The sequence below is a fragment of the Cololabis saira genome, chromosome 19, assembly GCF_033807715.1.
Source record: "Cololabis saira isolate AMF1-May2022 chromosome 19, fColSai1.1, whole genome shotgun sequence".
NCBI lineage: Eukaryota > Metazoa > Chordata > Actinopteri > Beloniformes > Belonidae > Cololabis > Cololabis saira.
Window position 1 is genome coordinate 31,681,007 of NC_084605.1, and position 27,972 is coordinate 31,708,978.

The 27,972-nt window shown below is 40.2% G+C and overlaps 1 protein-coding gene across 2 annotated transcripts in view; it reads right to left on the reverse strand.

Annotated features, from left to right (window-relative positions):
- polr3a (polymerase (RNA) III (DNA directed) polypeptide A) overlaps positions 1-5,964 on the reverse strand; it is a 34,760-nt gene extending 28,796 nt beyond the window's left edge. For both annotated transcript variants that reach the window (XM_061708538.1, XM_061708537.1), the window contains exons 1-7: positions 5,788-5,964; positions 5,184-5,319; positions 3,419-3,556; positions 2,880-3,051; positions 2,596-2,750; positions 1,568-1,807; positions 687-849 (exon numbers count right to left, since the gene is read on the reverse strand). In XM_061708538.1, coding sequence (XP_061564522.1) covers positions 687-849; positions 1,568-1,807; positions 2,596-2,750; positions 2,880-3,051; positions 3,419-3,556; positions 5,184-5,319; positions 5,788-5,831 — 1,048 coding nt within the window. In that variant the 5' untranslated portion in view covers positions 5,832-5,964. The remainder of the gene's footprint in view (positions 1-686; positions 850-1,567; positions 1,808-2,595; positions 2,751-2,879; positions 3,052-3,418; positions 3,557-5,183; positions 5,320-5,787) is intronic.
- Positions 5,965-27,972: the final 22,008 nt, after the last annotated feature.

The window sequence follows — 27,972 nt, forward strand, 5'->3', positions numbered from 1 at the left end:
AATTATTAAATGCGGAATAAATTTCAAGTCATAAGCAAATGAAGCCAAAAAAAGTTCAGGCTCCAAACAAAGACTACAATTAAATTGAGTACATTAAAGCAGATATAATATCAGTGAGTTTATTGTGTAAGTTTCTACTTTTCTCTGCCCTAATGGCAACTTATTTGTTAATAATTTCTCATGAAATATTTTGTAAAAACCAGGAAAAGCAGCCCAAATTTGATCAACCTGCCCAGTCCTATATTTTTCAGCCCAAAGTCAAATGAAGCCCAATTGGGCAACACTGACTGAGGCGTTATCAAGCAAGAGCGTGTCTAACAACTGGAAAACAAATGTATTTCTCCTCAAAACTATTTAATAAACGTTTCCCTTTTCAAAGCGTAAGAAAACTTTTTAATGATGACTGGATAAATTCCCTCTAATATTAAGATTCAAAAATTAAGACCCTTGGATTGAGATTTAAGACAAATTAAAACATTTAAAGGCCTTATTTTAGCTAAATGGAATTTAAGACTTTTTAAGGACCCGCGGCGACTCTGTATTAATTATGCACTATTAGTTTTTATCATTTAATTCTCTAACAGCTGGATTTGGGGAGACACTGTCATGTGCTCTGCAGTATCAGGACGTCAAAAAACTAATAAACAAGTTAAATTAAATGTCTCAGACTTAAATACAACATCTACCTTGCTTTCCCTTGAGTCTTTGCACAAAGCCTCTGGTCCATTTTTTAGGTGCCATATTAAGGGGAATGCCAGAAAGTTCACTATTGATATAAAGAGCACATTGCAGCTGCAGGAAGTCCCAGTCCTCCATGATCATCTGGGTTTTAGCTCCTGTCATACGATGCTGAAGAAAAAAAAACACAATAAGAATTTGACCAAGCAGACTGTGCCAGGCAGAAACGAGACAATCACGACAATGTTCAACATTATAACCTTCTGCAACATTTAACTTGTTTGAATCTGCTGAGCAGGACACTTACAAAGAAGTACGGGAGAATGCGCGGGAGAAAAGAGTCCTCATTTAAGGACGGTATCAGTCTTGCTGACAGCAAAGCCCTCTGGCGTCGTAGTTTTACAAAAATATGCTGAGCATGTGTGTTTTACTGTCACTCACTAATGGAATAATGATACACTTCATTAAAGGCTGCTCATATCGGTGGCTTTTGAGTGGTCCACCTGAGCTCATTCATTTTAAATTAAATTCATAATTATCCATTTACCGTTCTCAGACTAGAGGCCCAAATGCCCCAGAAATCTACTGGGTGAGCTATTTGTGGCTTTTTGAAAGAAGTCTATGAAATGAACAGAAAGTCCAACACGGAAAAGCCATAAAAAAATGTAATCCATTTCAAAATTAAAGGAAAAGAAAAACCCAGAGTAGTCTGCCGAGGTCTGAGGATTTTCAACATTAATGACCACGAGTTCATCCATCAAAAAAAAAAAAAGAATTAATATATAAATCATAAGGTAACAGCATAACACTTTTTTTTGAAGGGGAGAGAAACAAATAAAGCACCAGAGAGATGAGAGATAATTCCTCCTTCAGTCAACGAATAACTAACCTTTTTGATGACATCATTTAGAAAAATAATCTCCGTCAACTTCATGGTGAGGTCGTCCTCGTTGGTGCCGGACTTCAGGTCACTGACCACGGAGGGCCGGATGCAGAGAGGAGGCACGAGCAGGCGGGTGATGATGAGGTCTGCTGGTTTCCCTGCTTCTGGGTTCATCAGCAGCAGAGGGACGTCTTCTTGAGGAATCCTTTTAAATAGATTCAGGACCACCAGAGGGTTCAGGTTTTCCTAAAAACAAAGACAAACAAAACACAATCAGGCAAAACATAAAAGCTGAACAAGGAGTGTATCGATCAATACATTTGGCTAATGACCATCACTTGGAATATAACCAGGATTTAACAAGTCTGTGTTCTCTATTTTGTAAAACATGCAACGGTGAAAAAACAATCAATCATGGTGTTAAAAAGGTGCATTTTTCCTTAATTTAGGCTAATTGTTAATCAATAACAGACCAAATATCTGACTGCTGATTAAATACAACCTCTAAACATTTAATTCTCTCAGTAACACTGAGATTTGATAACCAGCACTACTCCCGCTAGGGCTGTGCGATTAAACGATTTTAAATCAAAATCGGATTTATTAATCAAAATCGATGTTAAAAAAGGAAAATGGATTTTCCTTTTTTGCAGCTGGCTGCATTACAGACAGAGCTCGTCTAGTCATCTTTGTTTGGTCAAGAAAATTGTAAATGTTGTCACTTTACTAAACTCAAGGAGGATTAACAGTATCTTTCAATTGCACTTCATTCCCAATAGGGAAATTTGCTTGCTATTTTTCTTTAAAAATAAAGATTAAATATTTTAAACAATTTATTCCATTTTCTTTTGTAGTTTTACCAAAAAAATTCGAAATCGAAAATCGGGTTTTCAGAGAAAAAAAAAAAATCGGTATTTTTTTTTTGTCCAAAATCACCCAGCCCTAACTCCCGCTTATCTTTTTGATCCAGATGCCAAATCAGAGCACGCACCACAGCTAAACCAGTTCACAAGAGAAAAACGTTTGACAGTCACCTGTGCTCTGCCGAGCAGGGGCTCCACCAGTTTGTTGTGTTCGACAGCGATGTCAAAAGACTGCATGAACTCCGACACGAAAGGATCCACCACCTTCTTGGTTGTTTTATACTTCTCGTGGATGATCTTAAGCAGGCCACACTTTTTCACAGGTCCTGAACAGCGAGAGAGACATGGCACAGATAGCATAGACATGACACGGAGTCTTAAACTAAGAAGTCACAACAGAAACTATACGTGAGTGTTGAAAAGTCAATATGTTGTGAAATGCTTCGTCTTTTCACCATTGAACGCTGAACAGCTCAGACAGACTGTCCGTTTGCGGCACTTTTCAGAGATCTTCTTTTTCAGCCCTCTTTTCTGAAGATATGCCAGGTTAGGCCGTTTCAAGTTATCCAAGAACTGCAGCTTGTCCTCTTTTGTCAACATTATGCTCGAACAAGTCTTACAAATCATCTGGACACAAAAGAAAATCAAACATTAGAATAAATAGGGAATGAATCCTTGAACATGTTCAGACAAAAGCAGAAAAAACTATATCTGTTGAAGACAGATATACTCAAGTTCACGTGGCTCTGTCATACAACAATTTCTTCCCATTCCTATTTTGACCCTCTACTGCCCCCTAAAGGACACATGACATTTTTGCCAGATGGAGGTGAAATGTATTTCTCAAGTATTAAAAGAAGTGCAGAGTAGCTGAATGTTTACCATAATATTCATCTGGCATTATTTCTAAACATGTGCGATGCTTGTCATGTAAACTGTATTACTGTAATTCATTCATTAAATACACAATAAACCCAGAAGAAACTATACTTGCCTGTAAGATTCCTATGATGGCTTTGAAATAGCCGATATGAAAACATGGCAGTTCCAGATCCAGATAGCCATAGTGTCCTAAACAGTCTGCCAGATTCTTCCCACATGTCAAACACGGTCTGTCTTTCTCGCTGGTGCCCTGTAAAACAACATCAAGAGGCCAATTTTGAGGTATAAGGGTGATCATTTGTCAAAATGCCTCAAAATCTTTACACTAGGAGGGTAACTAATCTAAAATTGTGTTTTCAGAGATCCATTTTGAAAAGAGATTGGAAAACAGATTACTTAAAGGGGACCTATTATGGCATCTATCTAATGCCTATTTTAAACAGGCCTTGAATGTCTTAAAAACAAGCTTTTGATTGTTTTTGCTAAATTAGAAATTCAGCCTCTGAGCCATGTCTTTATCATCCCAGTCCCTAACCTCATTATCTATGCAGGATTCTGAGTGGGCGGGGTTATGATAATGAGGCTCTGTGCTGATTGGCTGCCTGACGCGATGAAGCGATGACGCGATACACCGCTCCAATCTTTCCTCCAAGTCGGGCCACCTCGCCTTGTGTCCGCGGAAGCTCAGCTGCGCTTTCTTCCCCTGCCGGAGTTCGTTTTCCAGCTTCCTCCACTTGCGAACCATCGATTCATTAATCTTATATTCTCTCGCGGCTGCTCGATCCCATGTTCCTCCGCGTAGCTGATCGCCTTCAGTTTGAACTGTGCTTCATAAGCGTGTCGCTTTGCCATCTTCAGGGTTGTTAAGACAACAATGTTCTACATGAAGCAAATACCTGTTCTTTTATACACCCCCCCTTCCCCCTTTAAGTCTGATGATGGTCTCTAAAGGCTGAAATATGGTTCTGCGTCAAAACGGCGCCATGCCTACGATGTGTGGTTTTCGGCCACGCAGACCACACGCCGTCACCTGCGCCGTCACTGACGTGCATCTCCCGAAAATTGTAACTACGCGTGGAGGCGACGCAGACCACACGCAGACGAGAGGGCTGTGATTGGTTCGCTTGGAAGCAACGCATTTCCGGTTTCCGGTTTGAAACAGTAGTGAACTTTCAGGGCTCTTTTCATCGTTTATATGTCATTTTTTTGGTTTTGGTTTTTTGCACAATAGTTGTCCTTATCTCTTTGATTTACTGTGACCGGAAAAAGTCGGATAAACAATTCAGAAAAAGATCGCTAACTAGCGGCCGCGGGGGGTACTGCACGCGACCAAATGGAGTGACGGAGAAGTCCGAAGTTTCACGACGGCGTCACGGCTGCGGCGTGTGCTCTGCGTTGGGTTGACGCAGAACCTTAATTCAGCCTTAACACGTCCGCAACTCACGGGTGATTCACACGCCCCCCTTCTCCCTTTACCGTTCTCGTGGTGGCCTCAATTACGTCCGCCTTACATTAATACAATGGCCGCATTGCGTTTATATGTAATTGTATATGTATATGTAATGTTTATATGCGCCTAATGGTCGCGAAAATACGGAAAATACGTAACGAAAATGCGCAGAATCTGAACGGCTCGTAGAAGCCACATCACACTGGACGGCTCATCCGGGCGGCTGTACAGACACTGCAGAATTTGGTTGCTTTGCCCCTTCTCTGAGTTGGCAGACTGAGGGGAGACCACTTTATATATGTTAAAGCAAGAAAAAACATGTTTTTCATAATAGGTCCCCTTTAAAAAGGAAAAATTACAGAATGTGCTGACAAAATATGTCAGGTGTTGTGCAAACATGACAGTCTGGGCATGCGTCCATTCATACCATGCGGTGGTCCAACACCCCATAGGGCAGGGGACTGTGTTTGGAGTCTTGGCTGTACAGATTCTTACTGACCACCTGGATGTGGGCTTGTTGTCGCATCTGCTCTGCAGATTTCATCCCAAAGCAGATGTGGCTTCTGTGAACAAGAATAATAAGATAAAGCAGCAACGCAAAGGAAATTAAATGTTCTCCATTGACACCAACAGACAGTCATTGTCAGCAGCAATGCTTGATAAAAGCAATTGCTTTTGGGCAAGAATACTCCCACACTGACACATCAAGCCACAAATATCATAATTACTGGCAGAAACAAACAGAAATTAACTTGTATTAGATCAACTGATATAATGAACAACACTGGCTCATATTTGGTTTGACTTTCAGATAGCTTGCAAGCGTCATCAACAAAACTACAGCACTTTACATTAGTCTAAGCATAAATTAATTATATTAGTTTTGTCACGATACAGAAGCTTATTTCACTTATTGAATAAGCGAATAATGTGTAAATATCAGCCACATAAAGCTGCAGGGAGACAGAAACTACCTCTGGCTAACCGGCCAGCTAACACACTAGCAGGGCTCTCCACAGTCTTACACTCACATTTTTTTGGCCACATCTGTCTCTCTGAATTGCTCCTTCACCATTTTGGCAGCTTGTTAAATAAACATGTACAGAAGAATGATTCGGGGTTATTTTATCCTCATTGTGGGTCGCTGTCCCGACTCCCCCTGTGGTGGAAACGCTAGCAGACAGAAGTGCATGTGTTGGTAGCATGTGAGCCACTGGGGCGCTGCTGCCTTCATGCCCCTACGGAAATTTAAACACTCTCGAAAAACGTGGACAAGCTTCCACGTCTCTCGGGGGGATGTGGAAGAAAGCTCCTTAGCATCTGTCACAAAGTGACAGAACAGTGAACCTGGTGACAGGTGAAAGAGTAGAGAAGTGATGTCTATTAATTAAACATTGTTGAATAGTTGTGACTTTAGATTTTTCTTCTTAAATGCAGTCACCAAAAGTAGGCTAATCATGCCGTCTTGGCATAGAAGTACCACAGACTGCATCATCCTAATGACTCGCATTGCCATTAAAGTTTAAACTTGGGTATGCTTGTTTGCCAGTTTAAGAGTTATTTAGTTTGTTTCCAGCGTTTTTTGAAACCCAATTTCCCATGGAGACCGTAAAGCTCTCACGACAGAGCGATGAAGAGAAACACACCGCAGCAGCGCCAGGTGCGTGCTGCCGCCCAGCGGCCGCTGGTGGTATTACAATGGTCCTCAGTAAAAGTGAAGATGATATTTTTTATTGCCAACCTTTATCTGGCCTAACATTTTGACATTTTGAGAAATGGATAGCTGGCAAGAATTCAAAGACATTGATTCGATGAGTTTTGTTAAAGAGGACTTCCTGTGCAATAACAAAGATAAATATGATTCAGTAATAGTGTCTAAAGACAGCCGAAGCAAGGGAGCAATATCGGAACTGTACAATTTACTAATGTCTAACTCACCAGGGAACTCTGAGGACAAACGGATGGGCTGGAGTGAAGATTTAGGAGTGATGGTCTCCCCAGAGGACTGGAAATTAATATGTGCCAAAGCTCATACTCAGACGAACAGCTCACGATTAAGATTGTTGCAATATAAATGGACAATGAGAACGTATACCACACCAGTTAAACTAAATAAATATAATAGTAACATCCTACATTGGTGCACGAAATGTTTGAAGGAAAAGGGGACATTATTTCACTGTATGTGGCAATGTTGTAAGGTCAAGGCTTTTTGGGTCGAAGCTAAGAAAATAATTGGAAAAATTATTTCAAAGGTCCTTTTAATGGACCCTGCCTTTTTCATCCTGGGATCCTACCCAAAGGGTCACAAATACACCCAAAGTGAAAGAATAATTATAGACATGTGTCTTTTGCATGCAAAAAAATCAATCGCACTTTTTTGGAAGAAAACCAGTAGGCCGAGTGTTACATTCTGGGTTAGACAGATGTTGGCAGCCTTTCCTTTGGAAAAAATCACATATATGCTGAAAGGGAGGCAGGACTTGTTTGAGAAGGTTTGGGGACCATTTATTTATGTTGTTAAAGATGTGTAGGTACCCTGACACCTAAATTTTTTTTGGAAAACCTGATTGCAGTTTATTTTGTCTGAGAGCTGTTTTTTGTTTCGTGAGTTGTTTTATTTCTAGTTTTGTGTGTGTGTGTGTGTGTGTGTGTGTGTGTGTGTGTGTGTGTGTGTGTGTGTGTGTGTGTGTGTGTGTGTGTGTGTGTGTGTGTGTGTGTGTGATTGGTTTTTGTTCTTTGTTTTATTATTTATCTATCTGATCATATGACTTAGATATCTGAGTTTCTGTCTGCGAGAGTGTTTAATTGTTATCATTGCCTGGAATTGTACTGAATGTACTTTATATATGTGAAAATATGGAAAACGTTAATAAAAACAGTGTTTTAAAAAAAAGATAAATATGATTCACAATTCTTAACTTAAAAATCCAACACAGCACACCTCTGTTATTTCGTTTAGAGCCATTTCACTCATCCATCCATCCATCCATCCATCCATCCATCCATCCATCCATCCATTTTCTATACCCGCTTTATCCTTTGCAGGGTCACGGGGGTCTGCTGGAGTCTATCCCAGCTCATTACAGGCGAGAGGCAGGGGTTCACCTGGACAGGTTACCAGTCTATCACAGGGCCACATATATATTCAGACAACCAGACACACTGGCATTTCACTCATTAAAACATATTTTAGTTGGACATCTTCTTTTAATATTCAGCTACACACCAGCAGTTTTAGCAGAAATGTGTTGAAGGGTATATCTGCAGTAACCAAACCAATGAGTTTTCAAATCACGTGGGGTCTTAAATCTATGCCCTTTCTGATTCTTTAAATATTTTTTATTTTAGCAGAAAAAAATAATCATAAGAAACAAAAATGACTATAAAATGAGTGTGAAATGTATTCAAGAAAGGATTAGAGCAGGGCTGTTCGATTTTGCCCAAAAATAAAATCTCGATTTTTTTCTCTCAAAATCCGATTTTCGATTACGATTATGATTATTTTGTGAATTGACAAAAGGCAAAGAAATGATTTCAAATATGCTGTTTTTTATTGAACATTTGCCCCATTGGGCTTTAAGTGCAAACTTTGCTCTTATTAAACCAAAAATGAATGAATAAAGTGCAAAACTCTGTAAAATAAGTTTAAAAAAAGTTTAAAAAAATATAATAAAATATAAAGATTTATCTCTGAAAAAAAAAAATCAGCAAATCAGCACTTGCAAACATACAGTAAGTTATATTTCCAATTAAATAAAACAAGACATTTTCTAATTAAACTAAACTGGGTCTTTGCATGCTAAATAATAATGCAACCCATGAAGGAGGTAGAGGTGTGTAATGTCAGTCATTACATTTGCTATTCACATTTGCAAGTTTTTTGCAAGGAACACGAGCCGGTCTACCGCATCTGGCTTGAGGGATGCCCGGTGGCATGTTACAACGCCCCCTCCTACACTAAAGAGCCTCTCCGATGGGGCACTTGTCGCAGGTATTGAGAGGTATTTCCATCAATCATTAATATGGTATCAATCATTAATATGTGTGCAGACAAGGTAAAAAAAAAAAAAAGTGAAAATCGATTTTACGAGTTTCACGTTTTAACATCGTTCTAATTACATAATCGCGATTACGATTTAAAATCGATTAATCGAACAGCCCTAGATCAGAGATTATAAACAACTCCCAAAGAAATCTCTCCTCGTTCAAAAAATGGTAAGGTATGGTCTGAGCACTAGATGGCACCAAATATGTTTCAAACAGTTGAGAAATACAAAGAGAGAGGGAGAGGTTGTGGGTACAGGGACTGAACAAGCCTGCTGTTATGGGCAACCTGTGTTGTCTGATTCATTGGAAGCGCTGATGGCAACTGATGACTTCCTGATGAGAATTTCCTTCCTCTACGTGCTGGTGCTGATTAATTGTTCTGTCAGCTTATAACCACCGAGAGTGAAAATTGCCCGACTGAATCTGATTTTCCATTTTCCAATTCTGCTGCCACTTAAATCGTAGAAGGCTTTAATTGAACATCTAATACACTGCTCAACAAGAACTGGGCTGTCTGAAATTAGTCTTAGGAGGAAATAATTCCCCAGAGACCCCCTTCTCTATGGGGACACGAGATAACATAATGATATACAGATGTATCCATCTGTATAAATATGTAAAGAGCTTATGAAGTGGTCCTCAAAACCACTTGAGGGACCACTGCGCACAATGCTTTTCAGAACGAGGTGCCGCTCAGTGATCTTCCTTTAAAGTGCCTCTTGAGCATTGCAGTGCAGAAAAGTGTGAATCAACTGCAGATCAGTAGGCCAATTGAACAATCATGAGCAGAAACAAAATACTCCTAGTGGAGGAATCAAATATCTCAGACTTGTGAGGTCTATTAAGGAAATTTGCTTCTTTCAGAACAGCAGATCAAGGAATTGATTAATGTTTGTAATTTTATCAGCACAAGCAATTTCAGCAATTGTTTAAAGGGTATATGCCACATCAGAAGTCAATCAATGATACTTGTTAGTCCTAAGAAACTCATAACAATTTAATAGACTGATGATTATAGGTACGAATACACTCACGATGAAATTATACACAAAAAAATTGCCTTATTTTACAAATTTGAGACTCTGACAAGGGAATAGTTTGGATTTTGTTTCATACATTTCTTTAAAGGAGACCAGTACTCGAGTTGAGGGCGGATGAGGGGGGATGAGGGGGGTGGCATCCCCCCCTGAAATAAAAATGGTCAAAATCATCCCCCCTGTAAAACTGCCATCCCCCCTTTCCATCCCTTATGTCATTTCATCAATGAATGTGGTTTTACTGCTATTTCAACATTTAGAGTCATCACCAGAAAAATAACACCAGAAAAATAACTTATTTGACAATTTGCACCGGTTTCAAGTAAATTTTCACTTGAAATAAGTAGAAAAATCTGCCAATGGGACAAGATTTATCTTCTCATTACAAGCAAAAAAATCTTGTTCCACTGGCAGATTTTTCTACTTACCGGTATTTTAAGTGAAAATCTACTTGAAACAGGTGAAAATTGTTGTTTTTTCCAGTGATGAGTCTTGTTTTAAGTGTAATGAGATTTCTTTACTTAAATGAGACATTTTAACTAGAAATAAGACAAATATTCTTGTTAAGATTTTTGAGTTTTTGCAGTGATCCATTTTACTTTTCCTGTGAAGGACAGAGTCATATTGATAAGTTCAGAAAAGTGTTTTTTATTTTTGTGTTTTGATGTATTTGATGTAAGCCCAGTGGATATTTAAAGCTTACAGAAGGCTGCATTTAACTGCTGCTATGTCATTCCTGCAGTATTTCTGCAGGTGTTTTTGTCAGTCATTATTTGTAATATATTATATTATTTGTAATCAGCACAAATGATCTGTCCTCATATGATAAAATCCACCATCCCCCTGATTCTTTTTTACAACTTGAGTACTGAAGGAGACATATTATGAGAAATAAGATTGCGCTTGAAGGCTCACAAGCTTGACATGACCCCGTCACTTTGTTTTGAGCCACTTCGGTGTTCGTGCCGTTCATGTTTCAGTGGTAATACGACATCACAGACCCGGATCAGACTTCTCCTGTGTCCGTGACATTTCATTAACACCTCAGGAGAGTATGTTAACTGGTGAAAAATGAGGGGAAAAAATTGTCATGATAAATATTTGCTTAACCGGCACTACAAATACACACACAAAAAAAAAAAACTCAGTGAGAAAAGTGCTCTTATCTGCTTCCTTTAGCCGAGCCAATTTATTTAAACACTTGAGCTCGACCCAGTGTTTACTCATCATACCTTTTACATTATGCAAGACATATGTGTAATCAATGTAACCACCATCTTTGCGTAATTAACATGAGTAATTACTGTTCTTAATTTACAAAGCCAGCCAAGGTTCATAATGGGCCCGCAAAACACTGACCCATGACAATTGATTGATCCCTCCGTCCTTTAAAACCGTGGCCCTGCTAATGACTAAGTAATGAGCAGATAGTGTGTGGCTAAGGTGGCTAATACAGCTTTGACTCTCCTTAAAAAGATTGACCGATCCCCCCCCCTCCCTCTCTCTTTCTTCCTCCTCCCCCTCACTCCTCCATACCGTGTTTTCTGCAATGGTGTCAGCTTCTTGCTTAGAGCCCCCCCTGCCCCCCCCCTCCATCTTCTACTTTCTACTGTGTGTGGCTGCATGCGTGTTGTGTGTGCTGCTCGGTAATCAGCCACACAGACTCGCCTTTGGTGGCTGGAGACTGATTCCATATTCCACCGGGTAATTTATGCAGAACTAATTCTCTACAGGAATGGAAGGGCTAGGAGGAAGGAAGAGAGAAAGAGAGAGAGAGAGAAGGAGAGGGGGAGACAGAGAAATGCAGAGAGGAAGAAATCTGTGGTGAAATAATTATCCCCGGTGTCACTGTAGCAACATTCTGTGGAGTTGATGTCAATAAAATATTGAGCGACACAATCCATTTCAATTTCACCTCAAAAAGATGCTGCCTAGGGTCGGCAGCCACAGGAAAAGAGAGGCGGCGTGCTTGTGGCAGGAACACATCCCTGCACACACGGACGCATTTCAGCAAGGCGGAGGCTGGCGACGTGTGCTGCTTACAGACCGACTGGGAAGCACGACGTTGCCTGTAGTCATTTAACTTGTCAAAACAGCAGGGCTCCATGTCTCCCCGTATTTGGATTGGGTGGGTCTGAATTAATGAAAATAAAGTGAAAGAGGATGAGATGAAAAATGAAATGAATGGAGCTTTACCGGGAGAGTCATTGGGATCACAGTATACATTATGGTCATTTGTGATAGACGGGTGGGTAATAAAAGCCCTGTGTCAGGGTGCATTTCTGTGTATGTCTATGAATGTGTATGTGTCGGGGATGGGGATGAAGGGGGGGCTTCATTGTATTCCTCTCACAACTCTTATTGATCAGCACAAAGCACACACGGTTGTATGCCGTTGGATTTACAAGACAGTCATGTTTGATCTACAGGCTGTCAGCACATCCTGTTTGTAGTTGTTTCCTTTAATACACAAAAAAATTGCTTACGTACTCTTAAACAAAGAAGGAAAAGAGCGTTGAGTTTCTACACCGACGAAATTGGATCTAACTTTGAACATAAAAGCATTTCTAAAATTGGATTGTAATATAACATGCGTGCGTGAATTGGGAGCAGAGTAAAATGTAGGCATGGTTTTGCATTCATTGTACTTGGATATACATAAACCCAAGAAGGTGTGTAAATAATATGGACTTGACGTGTCCTGCAGAACCTGACCATGAAACGAGGCCTTGCGGTGCCGGAGGGCCGTAAGTAACCACGGGGTCACACACAGCAGACGCCAGCAAAGCTTAGCAGGAGGGGTTTCAGACGAGCCTTGTCATGCTCTAAACCAGTGGTTCCCAACCTTTTTTCCTTGCAGCCCCCCCTACTTGTGTCTAAGACCAGCCAGGCCCCCCGACCCGTACGTACCAGCACCAAAATAGTCTTTAATTGGAAAAATGAACATTAATTATGTTTTTTTGATACATTTCTCTTTGGTTTACTCTCTATACATATGACTTGGTTTTTCTCCAATGTCACCAATGTATAAAATACGCACAAAAGGACATAAAAGGACATAAAAATATTTCTGAAAAATGTCTCTTTTAATATGAGACCAACATTTTTAAACATTTTTCCTTTAACAACCTGTCGGAGTAGATTAAATGTTGAGTAATGATATAATAATAAGGAATTAAATAATTTCCTGTGTTTGTCACCAGTGTATAAAAAACACAAAAAATATTCAAGACATTCATAAATTATTCCTAACAATGTCTTATGAATGACTCATTCGCAAATATAATTTTTACAACTGCATAATTTCAAAGCAGACAAAGTTTCGCGCCCCCCAGTCAGAGATCTCTGGCGCCCCCCCAGGGGGGGCCCGGACCCCAGGTTGGGAGACACTGCTCTAAACAACCAATCAGATGTCTTTTTGATGTCATCCAGTTCACAGTCATTGCACAGCAACACAGAGGACACTTCCAGCACCCGTGTGTGAGCCCATGCACCTGAGCACCTGCAGAACCAGTTCACCTTGGAGCTACCTGGACTCGCCAGACAATTACTGAATCATTCTGTGCTAAGTGGTCGATCTATCCAGCATTGAAGTACAAAGCTTGTGGCCCAACGAAATAAGGAAATTACTGTATACCACAAATACTTCTTCCTACCTCTTTCACACATGCTGACAAACATTTATGTGTGAGCACGTAAATATGTATGTATGTATATATATATATATATATATATATATATATATATACATATAGATAGATAGATAGATAGATAGATAGATAGATAGATAGATAGATAGATAGATAGATAGATAGATAGATAGATAGATAGATAGATAGATAGATAGATAGATAGATGTTTGCATATTGGGTATAGATTTATTTTATAGATTCATTAATTTTGTGTACATTCATATAAAACAGATTATATTATTTATATAGATTTATTTACAATGTGTGTATATGTACATATATATGTGTATAGATAGATACATAGATTCATACTACTGTTAACGTTGTTCTGCTTCATACAAATGTTTTGACATGTCTGGAATGAAACAATAAATGAAATAAAATGAACCCGCTGATTGGTAAAATGTGCGTTAAAGAAATGCATCCCCTGTTTGCAACGATGCATCGCAACATAACGCGTAACAATAACAGTCTCAGGTGCAGGCATGCCACCGTCTTCTTCATCATGATTCCTGACTGAAGTTTCTCCAGTCATACAAACAATGCAGTTGTTTGGAGCAGAGTTTTGCTTTGATTGAGAAATGTATATTTGTTTTATTCTATTTCATTTGACTTAGCATCCAGTCTTGTGGCTTGTCCCTGTCATGCCTGTTTTCTTAGCTGCACTTAAAATAAAATGACTTCAATTGTCATGTTTGAAATTATTTTCTTCCTCCATCTATTTCTTTTTTTTAACGTGCACCACCTTAGTTGAAGTAGCTGTTTAGTACGGAGGTGATTTATGTGCATATCTTCTCACAGATTGACAAAGACTGCAAAGCCAAGATGCATCAATAAACACAAATGAGTATGTTCCCCTGGCAGCTGTAACCCACGCGTTAGCAGCACATAAGCGTGTATGAAGTTTTCCACGTTATGTGTTATGCTTTGAATCAAGAACCGTTCCTTTGCTTCTCTGCACTTTTCTCTTCCCGTCACTCTGATACCAGTTTGTCTTGGTTTCATCTGTCAAAGGGAATCTGATTCCAAACATGGGAGGTTTTTCTTTTTAGATGCTTTGTGCAAAGTCCCACCTCGTGTTCCTACCCTTGAATGCTACTGGTGGTTTGCACCTCGTTACAAACCCTGTTTTTACATTGATGCTGAGCTCTGTATACTGATGGACATTAAGTTTGGTGACCCTTGAAAAGTTTTGTCATGTCAAAGGCTTTGTTATTTTTCACCACATATCTGCAAAATCCAGAGGTGTCAAGTAACAAAGTACAAATACTTTGTTACCTTACTTAAGTAGAAATGTTGGTTATCTATACTTCACTGGAGTAATTATTTTTCAGATGACCTTTTACTTTTACTCCTTACATTTTCACGCAATTATCTGTACTTTTTACTCCTTACATTTTAACAACAGCCTCGTTAATCTATTTCATTTCGGCCTTTAAAAAAAACTATCCAGTTAAATTGCTCCATCCGGATAGAGTGAATTTGGTTGTGGTTGTTTCAGATGTTCTTGTCCAGTTTTGTTCTTACATCCGTTCCCTCAGATTCCTGCCACTAAACTTGGATGTACATTCTAATAAATGTTAGGATAAATGATAACACGCCTCTGAAGTTTGACTTTTTGCACCATTACAATACTTATAAGCAACTAGTCATCATATCTCCTGCTCTCTGAAACACATGTTAATGCTCAATAGTACACATATATGCTTCTTTAATATATTTGCATTATACTAAGATACATTCATTTTCAATGGCTTTTGTCCTTAATGGCTTTTTTCCCCCTTACATTACTTTTACTTTTATACTTTAAGTAGTTTTGAAACCAGTACTTTTATATTTTTACTTGAGTAAAAAACTTGAGTTGATACTTCAACTTCTACAGGAGTATTTTTAAACTCTAGTATCTATACTTCTACCTGAGTAATGAATGTGAATACTGAAGACACCTCTGGCAAAATCAATGTCCTCCTCATCAGCCTCAGCTTTGTGTTTAGAACTAATTAACATGCATAATATTATAAGAGATACATTTTTGACACTTTGGGGCATGTTTGCATGCTAATATTGACATTTAGCTGAAAACACTCCTGTATCAGAGTTCAGGTTTACTGCCACCAAGCTTGACAGCAGACTTTCATCCCATAATTGTAATCTATGCTATGAATAACGTTATTGTTCTTTGACTGCAAATTACGTTGAAATAATTGTTTTGCAGTTATACCAATTTTAAGTGACACTCAAGGGAAAGGAAAGGAAAAGTTAAGGACTTAAATTATTTACAGTTCTGTCGTATCTGTAACAGATAAAATAAGCTGCTTAAACTGCTTTCTCCCAGCCTTCGTCCTGTCAGCACACGCCACACATTTATTCATTTAGCAACAGAACAAAATAGTGGTGTAATTGGTGCAGCTATTGAAAATAAATATAACTGCCACTTAAAAAAGCACTTCGTTTTTCTTTTTTTTTTTACTCAAGCCATTAAATGGGTTAAGCATAAAAATCGAAATGAGTGTTGTGTAGTGACTTTCACCAAGTCAGCTCATGAATGCCCATTGACTCTTTATGTTAACACAGGGTAAAAGTATAAGAACAAAGAATGTGTACTGATCTTCCATAAATATTTAAAAAACACAATGCATCATGGGTAAACGCTGTTTCCTAGACATCCATCAGCTTTGTTCCCGGACATCTTGTTATCTTTGTCGCTCTTATTAAAGCCAAATATCTTAACCTGAGGCCAAAATCGGTTGATCTGGTGGGATACGTTCCTCTCAATGATTATCTACACATGGACAATCCCCCTCTGTCCTGCAATCTGATGGGCAATGTGCAAAATGAATAATTTATCCAGATGTATCACAATACCTGCATCTCTCCACCAAGGATTTTCTCTGAGTGACATAACTGCTCACATTTCAGTTTATAGTTGGCCTTGCACAGAGTAGATACCACTCTAGATTTGCATATAAGCACCCTGCAATGTGGTGAAAAGCAATTAGGATTCATGACAGAGCCTCCCCTCTGGATGCTTTGCTGCCATGTGAGACGGCAGCAGCTGATTGAAATGGACGAGCATGGCCTTGTTCTGTCTTCCTTCTATCATTTGGTCCTCCTGGAGGGAAGCAGGGCAGACTCCAGCCTCCAGAACCGGTCTGGTCCTCCTCCCTCCTTGTGCTGCCTCATTGTCGTCCACCTCCAACTAAACAGACGAGCTGTTGCTCAGGGCTTGTTGTTGGAACTTTTCTGATGAGCCTGGGGGAAGAAACCTCTCAAGGAGTAGGTTAACAACATCATCAAACATGGTGTGATTAGCAGTTAACAAATGCAGCAGGGTCACATTGTGCAGTTGTTTGAAACAGGTGACGGAGTCCTTTCTGTTGAAATCTGGCTTCTCTGAGCATGTGGGAGGTGTTTGACAGAAACGAGGCTTCCAGCTCATAGAAACAGGAACAGATGGTGCTGGAAAATGAGGCTCCTCTCTGAAGCATTGAACCCTCCTCAAACGACCCTCCCCACACTTCTCCCTCTCTTCTCCACGCGCTTCTTTTTTTCCCTTTCTGTTCTCCCTTCTCTCTGTTGAGGATCTTTTTTTTTTTGCAGAGATTACTTACTGTAAGAACACTTGTTGTTGCCAGGGCAAGTTTTTGGTTTTTGAGGGGGGTTTTTTCCAGCTATAATCAAACCCATACAAAAACCGGAGAATCTGCTGGGATGTGGAAATGCCTCACAGCTTGTCTCCTTATTGAGGAAACTGGGTGCTTTGGGTCATCTGGCGATATGAGTTTTTGTTCACCTGGATGGAACCAGCAGATGGTCGGGTTTGGTCTGAATCTCTCCCGGGAAAGACAGCAGAATGGCAGGAAAAAAAGACACATCTCCTCACTTTTCTGAGCTGTACTCTGCTATCCACCACAGATGAATGTACAGTATATATATCATTTTATTGAGGGTAATAAATCTAAGTATAGTCAAGTAATTAAAGGTAGGGTAAGTGATTTCTAGAGGACAGTTGAAGACTGGATAAAACATCAACAAAACCCTGCGCGCTAATTCTTCTTCCCTCCAAAGCTTCCAAGGAAATATGCGCCATCAAAATATTTGGCTGAGACAAGTGAATTTATGAGATAGCCAACTAGTGGGCGGTGACAAGGCATCAAATATATGTGACAAAGGATGTTCAAAGCTGCATAGGACTGCCTACTCCACCTTCCAGAATTCCTGTAAACTTATTTTTTCTTTTGTTCCTTAAGACATTTCACCTTCCATCCTCATAATTGATGATGAAGATGAAGATGAAACATTCATGAAGATGAAACATCTTGAAGAACAAAAGAAAAGGAGGTCCACCCACCTTGTTTCAAGCCTTTGGGAGTTACCAAGAGCTGGATGATTGCATTTCCACACCAACGTTTATGTTACCAACTTATGAATGAATTCAACATAAACTTGAGGCCTAAAGGCTGAAATATGCTTCTGCGTCACACCAACGCAGAGCACACGCCGCAGCCGTAACGCCGTGCTGAACCCTTCTGACTTCTCCGTCTCTCCATTTTGTCGCGGTGCAGTACCCCCCGCGGCCACTAGTTAGCGATCTTTTTCTGAATGGTTTATCCGACTTTTTCCGGTCACAGTAAATCAAAGAGATAAGGACAACTATTGTGCAAAAAACAAAAACAAAAAAAATCACATATAAACGAAGAAAAGAGCCCTGGAAGTTCACTACTGATTCAAACCGGAAACCGGAAATGCTTCGCTTTCAAACGAACCAATCACAGCCCTCTCTGTCTGCGTGTGGTCTGCGTCTCCTCGACGCGTAGTTACAATTTTCGGGAGGTGCACGTCAGAGACGGCGCAGGTGACGGCGTGTCCTCTGCGTCGATCCAAACCACACGCCGTAGGCACGGCGTCATTTTGACGCAGAAGCATAACTGAGCCTTTACTGCCAATAGCATGCAACATTTGGGAAGAGTAGCTTAGAAATGGAGTTTGATATCATCAACAAAGACCAGATGCTTGCAAAACACAAACTCCAACATGAGGGACATGTCAAATATAGTCTTTTGTCCCACGTATAGATTGGTGTCGGCACGTCACATTTGATTTTGTGTCTGGCATGTTTTGTGATCGAACCTGATCACCCCGAATCTGTTGATTGAGCTGGAAAAGTTAAAGGAGAACAGAAGACTCAGAATTCAGTTTGGCCTCTGCAGAGGGAGAATCCAGCCCGCGACAGGCTCCGCAGCCTGTCCTGTCAACGCCCCGCGGAGTTCTGACCACTGTGTGAGAGACTATAGGCTTTATTGCGTTTTCAAGGTCAAGAGCATGAAACCTCTTATCTCCTGCCTGGTACAGAATGCTCCTTTCAGTGAGAAGTCAGAGTAAACTCACAGTAAGCTTAGCACATACAGACATTACGTTGATCAGCATATGCAGTTTAGCTATGAATTATTTTATTCAACACATGTTTATCCACTGAAGCCCTAACAACAAGTAATCAGGTGAACACTTACTTTCTCGGCCAATCAATGTCATCGATAGCAATGGTTTTTCAAACTCTACTGAAAAAAAGAGAGCTTTCTAACCTGCTGAAGAAAAAACATCCTCAGCGACTTGCATTGTTTTCTTGAGAACCTCAACTGCTTTTAGCAGTTAGCATCAGTTAGCATCAGTCTGATAGATCAGTGGTTCCCAACCTTTTTTCCTTGGAGCCCCCCCTACTTGTGTCTAAGACCAGCCAGGCCCCCCGACCCGTACGTACTAGCACCAAAATAGTCTTTAATTGTAAAAATGAACATTAATTATGTTTTTTTGATACATTTCTCTTTGGTTTACTCTGTATACATATGGCTTTGTTTTTCTCCAATGTCACCAATGTATAAAATACGTACAAAAGGACATAAAAGGACATACAAATATTTCTGAAAAATGTCTCTTTTAATATGACATAACATTTTTTACATTTTTCCTTTAACAACCTGTCGGAGTAGATTAAATGTTGAGTAATGATATAATAATAAGGAATGAAATCATTTCCTGTGTTTGTCACTAGTGTATAAAAAACACAAAAAATATTCAAGACATTCATAAATTATTCCTAACAATGTCTTATGAATGACTCATTCGCAAATATAATTTTTACAACTGCATAATTTCAAAGCAGACAAAGTTTCGCGCCCCCCCCAGAGATCTCTGGCGCCCCCCCAGGGGGGGCCCGGACCCCAGGTTGGGAAACACTGTGTTAGATGATTCAATTCATTTCTGTCATCAAACGACGGTCTATCTCCTGCAATCACACATTTAAAAAGTACAGTGTACCTTTTAAAAGTGTCTGTGTTCAGTTTGTAAAGTAGGATTTTTATTATTCATGTAATTTTGTGCCTGTTTTAATGATGTAGGATCATGATTAAAAAAAAGCTGAATTTGATACATGAACAAGTGAAAAAATTAAATTGGCAATTTATTACTACGGTACTAATCTGTTTTTTTGTGATTCTCAAAAATACTATTTCATCTGTATGAGTGGAAGCTCTTCACTTTGCTTGGTAGAGAAAATACCAATCTGAATATTATTACTAATGCTTCGTGAAGGTATTTACTGTATCAATTTGATATGAGACAGCATGACATTCACTGTAAATGGTTTTATATTTATGTTATGCAAATTAACTACAGAAGCAGATTAAGAAGGCAAAGAGGCAAAGTGGTTCCCAGTTTATTGTATAATTGTTTGAATAATGCGTGCAATAACTGAACAAGTGTTGCATGTTCATTTGTGTAAGTGCAATAGACACAGCTAAATGAATTGGGTTTATTAAGATAAAATGATATTAAAAGTGAATTTCGTAACATACGCAAAGAAATTAGGAGCGAAAACATTACTGAACATATCATTTTCATTCTCAAAAAAAAAATGAGATGAATACAGATTTCTACATGGCCTGCCTTGCTACACTCAGCAGAGGTTTGTGTTTTATTCCAGTCGTGTTTTATGCCCCTCCTGAGCTCCCTGTCTCCTGCAGCAACCTGTCTGAAAGATGCATGCATAACATCCTTTGAAAATAGCTTTCTGCGGGGACTCCACTATAAAGCCGCACCGTATCAAGTGTTACTGTCATTCTGCACCAGGTTGAGTAGATGGCAAAACATTTGCATGCTGCACAATTTGAGAAACAGAGTAGAGTGGAGGTGAGCGTATGCGTGGAGTGTATCGGTGTGCATTAATGTGCATCTCCTCCTTAATCCTGTTTTCCAAAAAGACACATTTTTCTTTGTTTCTCTGGTGGGATTTAGCTTTTATTAGTTTTTATGGGAACTGGGTTGTGAGAAATAAATAGTCCTTGTGATGATGATGGTTGGCTGTAACATCAGTGGCTTATGCAGTTCATGAAAACCTTGTTTATTGCAGGCCGCGTCTCCATTTAGCCTTAAAGATTCAGCTCAGCATCACTGCATCAGTGACTGCAGGCGAGTGAGACGCAGTTAAAATCTCTGCGCATAAAGTGCATCAGCAAGGAAGAAAAATATTTTTGGGCAATTTGACCTTCATGCATCTTTATAGAAGACTATCTTTTCACTATTGGCGCATGCTGTTCATGCTATTGATGGTGTCAGGTGTGCAGTTTTTGCTTGATTAATCTGAGGCTTGATCATACATCCTCTAATCAAATCATTTTCCCTTCTCCCACATGTGGTGCAAACAGTGACACAACTTCCAAATCTGTATGCCACTGGCCAAAAAGACAATTAAGGCAGTGACGAGGGTAATTTCATTACAAACTTGTCTCCCTGGTCGAGCAGGACTGTGAGAGATTCAATTCTCCGGCTGTGATTACCCTGCCCTCAGCTATGAGGTAGATGATATGAATCAATTGTGTTCAAGGGGACTCACACTGAGGCCCTGTAGTAGTTAAAGACAAGAGGGAGTCTTAAAAAGAAAAAAAAGCAGCGGGCCGTGTTTAAACAGACCGTGAGGTAGTCTCATCTTAAATATTCATGCATGCTTAAGGGAGGCATGAAACTAGCCACAGTGCTCACACAAATGCCCCTTTGACTCAGGATCCACCGTGGCTAAATGAGCAGCCACGATGACTGGATGGGAAATGTTTAGTCTTGCTCTGTTTCATTCATTCACAATTTAATAAGAGCCCAAGACAATCATGGCAGGCTGCTCCCCATTAAGGGTTTATGCAAAAGCCTGTGAGGGAACCCGTGGCCGTGTTGCTGCTACGCTGAAGATCGGAGAACAACACATAACATCATGTCTACATGAGCAAATGCGTCTGCAGCTGTGTGGCAGTGGGAATTATAGTTGTACGGGGAGGGGGGTGCACCATGTGTGATGCCATATAATGGAGAGTCATACATCAAATGCACTTTTTCTGAGATTTTGACATTTGAGATGCAGCATTTGTCACAGGGTTCGCTTCATCTTATCAACGACAGGATTACTTGACTTTTCTACAGTCTTGCTGTCTCACCCCTGCCCAGCTGCAATGTTTTATTTCCCCCGTCTTGCAATGGAAATACTCGCTTGCAGGAGACCTGCATCTCTCATCTCCTCTGCCATCACCTCTCCAGCTCACTGAATGAAGTCCTTTTCTCCGCCACATTCAAACACTACTGAACTGACATGTTGATGTGAACAGGCCTGACTGCTGAGAGCCATCTGGCTGCTTCATATTGAGCTCACATTTGGCTCGAGGGGAGGATTGGTGCTGCAGAAAGTGTATAACAAAAAAAGAAAAAAAAAAACCCCAGCAAGATACATTCCCCTTAAAAAAAACAGAGAAGAAAATGCAACATTTAGTAGCTCAGTCAGTCAGTGTGTGGACACTAACAACAGGTGGCGCTAGCCTACCAGTCGTCAAGTTCAGTGTGGGTCTTAGAGCTGACACGCTGAGCAGCATCTGTGTGTTGTGATGACACAGGCTGAATGGAAACATGGACTGCTATCCTGGGTGCAGTGAGAAATGACATATTTTCCCCCTTGCTGACGTGCAGAGGCTGATGCTGAAATGAGCCAAACAACCCCCAACACACACTACCACCAATCCCATCATGCTCTTTCCCACCCCCATCCCCTTGAGGAATAAGAGGGGATTATGTCAAAGCAATTCAATTGTTTGAGTGGAGGTAATGAACTGTTCTTTTTATCTATTCATTTGTGTATTTAAGTGCTATTTTGTACCTGTTATCTGACGATTTTCCTCTGAATTCTAAGGACACAATATATTTTATAAGATGAAAAGAAAATGATTGGGTTTTTTTTTTGGATCCCTGCATGTATGTGTAAGTGATTTAATTTGCCATACAGATTTCTGCTCTGATGACAAGAAAGCTACTCCTTGTTTAAAGTTAGCCCTTTTCTATTTAGGTCAGTGGTCTCCAGTCCATTTCATGTTCTGTTGCCTCCACAGAGGCTAAATTGCCCAGCAGGCAGGTGCCATTAGAGCAGTTTGTTTGTAAGGTAAGCAGCTATGAGAAGTGACAGCAGTAGAATTACTAATGCACTTTGGCTGTCATTTCTCTGTGAGAGCCCCTGCAGGGAGGGCCTGATTAAACTGATATTCAACCTTCTGCATGTTGTGGGCCCAGGCTTCATTAGCATAGGGTTTAGATGACACAGAGAGAGGGCTGGCATTAGTGTTGTAGGAAGCAGTTAGACACTGCGCTGTAACTAATTTTCTAATTATAATGGGTTCCTACAATGTAGCATATTTATGACTCAAAGCACATTATTAACGGAGCATGAACGTTTGATAAATCAAGAGAGAATATGAGAGAAAAGAGTTTGCATTTCACACACACAGTGGCGGTTCACAGGAAGTGTCATTACACATTAAAAGGGATCCAAACAAAAGGAAGCCTTGAGCTGTGATACGTAAACAAAAATAGCATCCTGTCAGGGTGGGCTCCGTTATTACTCTGGCTAAGTGAAAGGAAGGTCAAAGTTAAGGTTCGGTCATAACCAGAAAAGTAGGCAAGCTTAAAAGAATGTCTACAGGCCTTCACGTTGGACCACTTACAGGAGTAGTTGGTGGAGGACATAGTCGATGAATTAAAGGTTAACACGCTCACAAGGGGGGAACGTGCATTATTAATTACATGATATGTCAACATTTCATCCAAAAGCCTCGAGGGAGAAGACCCAGAACTGGATGTTTAGCTGTTTGTTGGTGAGTTAATTTGCTGGGTTGATGATAGGACATATAGGCAATGCTGTGCTGATTGACTCCTCAGTGCAAAGTCATAACAACCTTGACTACTGTAGTTTGTGTAGCAAAGGTTTTCTGATGAAGAAGACTTAATTAAAAGTGTAAAGGGTAATGACACTATCACAGCAGTTTGCTGCATCAAAGTCCACCAAAATAACCTTGAGGGACTGTCTTGTCTTCAGTGGAGTTCTTGAGAAAACATTTGAACTTTTTGTGAAAAGGCAGCAGAGGTGGACAGAGTACTCGACCCCAGTACTTGAGTAAGAGTACAGATACTACTGGTCAAATTTTACTCTGTTACAAGTAAAAGTAGCTCAGTCAAAATATTACTCGAGTAAGAGTAGAAAAGTACTTGCTTTTAAAGGTACTTAAGTATCCAAAAGTAAATGCTTTTAAATTTACTTTAAGTAAAAGTAAGGGTAAGAGTAAGAGTAAATTTCTTATTTTCCACATCAGTAAATTACTATATTTTTTCTAAATTAATTTAAGGATCTTTTAACTCTTGTTTCTGAGAATTAACTCTTTGAAACCAGCTGCACTGATGTGCTGCTTTTAGAACCACAATGTTATATAAAACCAGCAGAAACACCAAAAACAAATCAAATGAATGGGATTATAAGAGGACAGCAGATGATGCAGAGTTTATTAACAATCATGAACTGAAACCAAATGAACCTGACAAACGCAGGCTACTTTGGCGGTATCGTTTTGAGGAGGCTTGACGTATTTCCGCTTTACGTACATCCCAGTGGAGAGCATGCACTGTGATAGGTCTCCTCCTTTGACAAAAACAGCTTGTGTCTAATAGGATTTTAGGGAAGAAGAAAAAAGAGCAGACCTGAAAGTAACGAGTACTTTTCAGCCTTCCTAGAAATTTACTCGAGTAAAAGTAAAAATATTTGTCTTGGAAATGTATTCAAGTAAGAGTAACAAGTACCAAAGAAATCTAATACTCAAGTAAAGTACAAATCCTCTGGATATGTACTTAAGTACAGTACTCAAGTAAATTTACTCCGTTACTGTCCACCACTGAAAGGCAGTAACGGTCACCGACGAGCTCCATTAGAAGGACCTGCTTCTTCTTCCTGGCAGCAGAGGAGCAACTGGTAGCGTGGGCCCCCAGAGACGAGATGTGTTGAATTCAGAGACCAAATTGGCATCTTGAATTGTTTTCCATGTTCATGAAGAGTCTTTCCTGCGTTGCAGGGAAAAGTAAGACAGTACTAGAGGCGATGCGATGGGGGTAAACCATAGATCTATAATATTAACTGGATGGTACATCGAAAATGGCCGCCCATTCATTTCAATGCAATTTGCTCACTCAGCGCATACGCCGAAATGAGTTCCTGACTTCCGGGTTTACTTCCGCGTTAAGGAGCCCATAGAGCATGCGCAGTTGAGTCACCTCCCATGATGCTCTGGGGCCTCCCATCATGTCCCGGGGCAACATCCATGGCACCGACACGGCCGTGACGTCACGCCCAGAAAGAGACTTTTCTTCTTTCTTTCTCTTAGCTGGAGGTGTCCTGTGAACAGTTTTAGAGGCTTCTCTTTTACTATTGCAGTCTATGGGAAAAAAGCTTTCTGGGCCCCATGGGATTTTTTGTTGCAGTACCGCGGCTGGCCACTGGAAAAAATCGGCGTGCCTTCTGAGTGCGAGACTGGGGGGCTGGGATAAACCAATGAAGTGTGCTATTGTCTGCATGGTAATATTCACAACCACAAGTTCTTCCTGCTGTCCAATCTGCTCTCCCGGGTAGCTGAAGCTCATACTCGCCACTTTTATGATGGTAAAAACATGTCCTGCATGGTCTCTCTTACCAGTCTACAACCATACTAACCCACCAGTACCAGTACCAGTTTCTGGTACACTAGTTCATATGAGGGGTTGGACCACACAGGGCACTTCTCACTCCCCACAATCACTAATGAGCCTCGGCTGCCCACAACTCTGCCAATAGATAACTAATTGTCCTTTCTTGGATCATTATGATAGATGATAACCACGAAAACACAAAACAAGCTTCTGTTTCGGGGGTTTTGTGGTCCTGGCATGTAACCACCACAGTTTATCCTCACACTGCTCATTATTTCTGTTCACTTCTTCAGGGACGAACTGTTGCCAGGTGTTTGCTTATCAAAATCATTAATGCACTTAATCTCTATCCCATTTTTTATTTTCTGTTGTCCAAAGTTACCAAAGGGACTTGTACCGCAAGGTCAGACATTATTCTTGATCATGTTTTCATTAGATTAGAAAGTTAATTTTCAACATTTTGGTCTTTTTTTTCTTCTTCTCAGATTTTATCATCAGGTCATTGTTTTAGTGGAGATGGGTGTAGTCAAACTTATGAATCATAATGAACACACTGAAACTAACTCCCTGGTTGGTGCACACACCACGGTCCGACCTGAACCATGCCACGTACAGGAGTGGACTGTAGATGTGCACCAGGAAACTCGCTGCTCACTGACCCCACTTCATCCCCAGTAAGTGTTTTTACTGGACACACACTGGCACAAGCTGTCCATCAAATGTGCATTTGGAGAGGACAAATGCAACCTGACCCCGCCTGCCTGCATGGGCAGACAAAGTACAGGTAAGATTGATGTTATTACTCAAGATTTACTGTACTGTTTATCCAGTTTCCTGGACCGGTTTCCTGGGGGGATACAGATTACAGGATCCATCAAAAAAATAGAAGCAGAAAGCAGACATGAGTTAACTTGCATCGCGTATGATATTTCATATAAATTGGCTTACGATCTGTTGATTTAGCTGAATAATGTTACACTGTTTGACATGTAAATAATCTTCTTGACAAAATCCTCCTTCAAACATTCAAAAAAAAACCAGAAGAAAACACACCGTCGCGCATCTCCTGCTCCCTCCAGCATTATCTGTGTGTTCATATCACAGAACTGTGGTGAAAGCTGCAGTTAGCGCTGAGCAAATATTTAAAGTCACTGCTAAAGACATCATCACCACTGCAAATAAATGAATTGAATTCTGCTTACAGCCTCCCCCCTCCTTTTACCTAAATGGATATTTGATCCCTGGGGAACACCTAGCGCTTTGCAATCTGTGCTGATTTCCTGGTGGCGCTTCCCCATCTCTCTAAGAAGCAAGCACTGACTTTGAAGTCTGTGAAGCTAATGATAAATATGCTAATGTGTCTGGAGGTGACTCGACGTAGGAGATATTGCTGTGAGGGGAAAGTGCCACCCATCGTTTAATATATGGAAAGATGGTGGCAGGAAGGATGGAGGAGGGGGGAGCGTCGCTCTACTGATAAGCCTTAACAGGGATAAACAATAGAAGTAAAACAGCACTTAAAATGTTGTTTTCTCTGATTCAGGAAATCCATGTGTGACATGAAAGTGTCATAGGTGAAAATGTCCTGCTTGTTTTAAGATGCGCGGGTGGTCCGGTCATCCATGGACTCTCTCGAAAGGTATTTATGTTTAAGCCGTTTAGACTTGACGGGACACGTGCATGCTTTTACATCTGATGCAAAGTGTGTGTTGCATTAACATTTTAAAATATTCAAAAGCATAAGACTAAATTAAATAATTTATAATAAGGTAAGAGCTTAGCTGCTGAAATAATTAGGGCCCGAACACTTACAGTGCAAAGGCCCTGTAGGAATTTTTGTTGTTTTTCTTTCTTTCTTTCTTTCTTTCTTTCTTTCTTTCTTTCTTTCTTTCTTTCTTTCTTTCTTTCTTTCTTTCTTTCTTTCTTTCTTTCTTTCTTTCTTTCTTTCTTTCTTTCTTTCTTTCTTTCTTTCTTTCTTTCTTTCTTTCTTCTGACGAAAGGAGGGCATTTTTTCCCCCCTAAACGTGCCCCAAAAGTCACCAAATTTTGCACGCAAGCCAGGCCTGGCGAAGAATTTGACATTTAATGGTTTGTATTAATGGGCGTGGCAAAATGGCTCAACAGCGCCCCCCGGAAAACTTTGTGCCTCAAGCCCCACAATACTGTTTGACGTACATGCATGAAAATCGCTACACACCTGTATCATGTCGCAACTTAAAGAAAAGTATCTTGGCGCCATAGCCGAAACCGAACAGGAAGTCGGCCATTTTGAACATTTTAAATTAATCGCCATCATTTTGGCAAAATTTATGCAATTTCTTCAGAGCCCGAACCGTAACGTGCACCCAGGTGTGTTATACATCAAAATATGCGTCTCCATCCTGCGACGACATTACTTTTCTCTTTC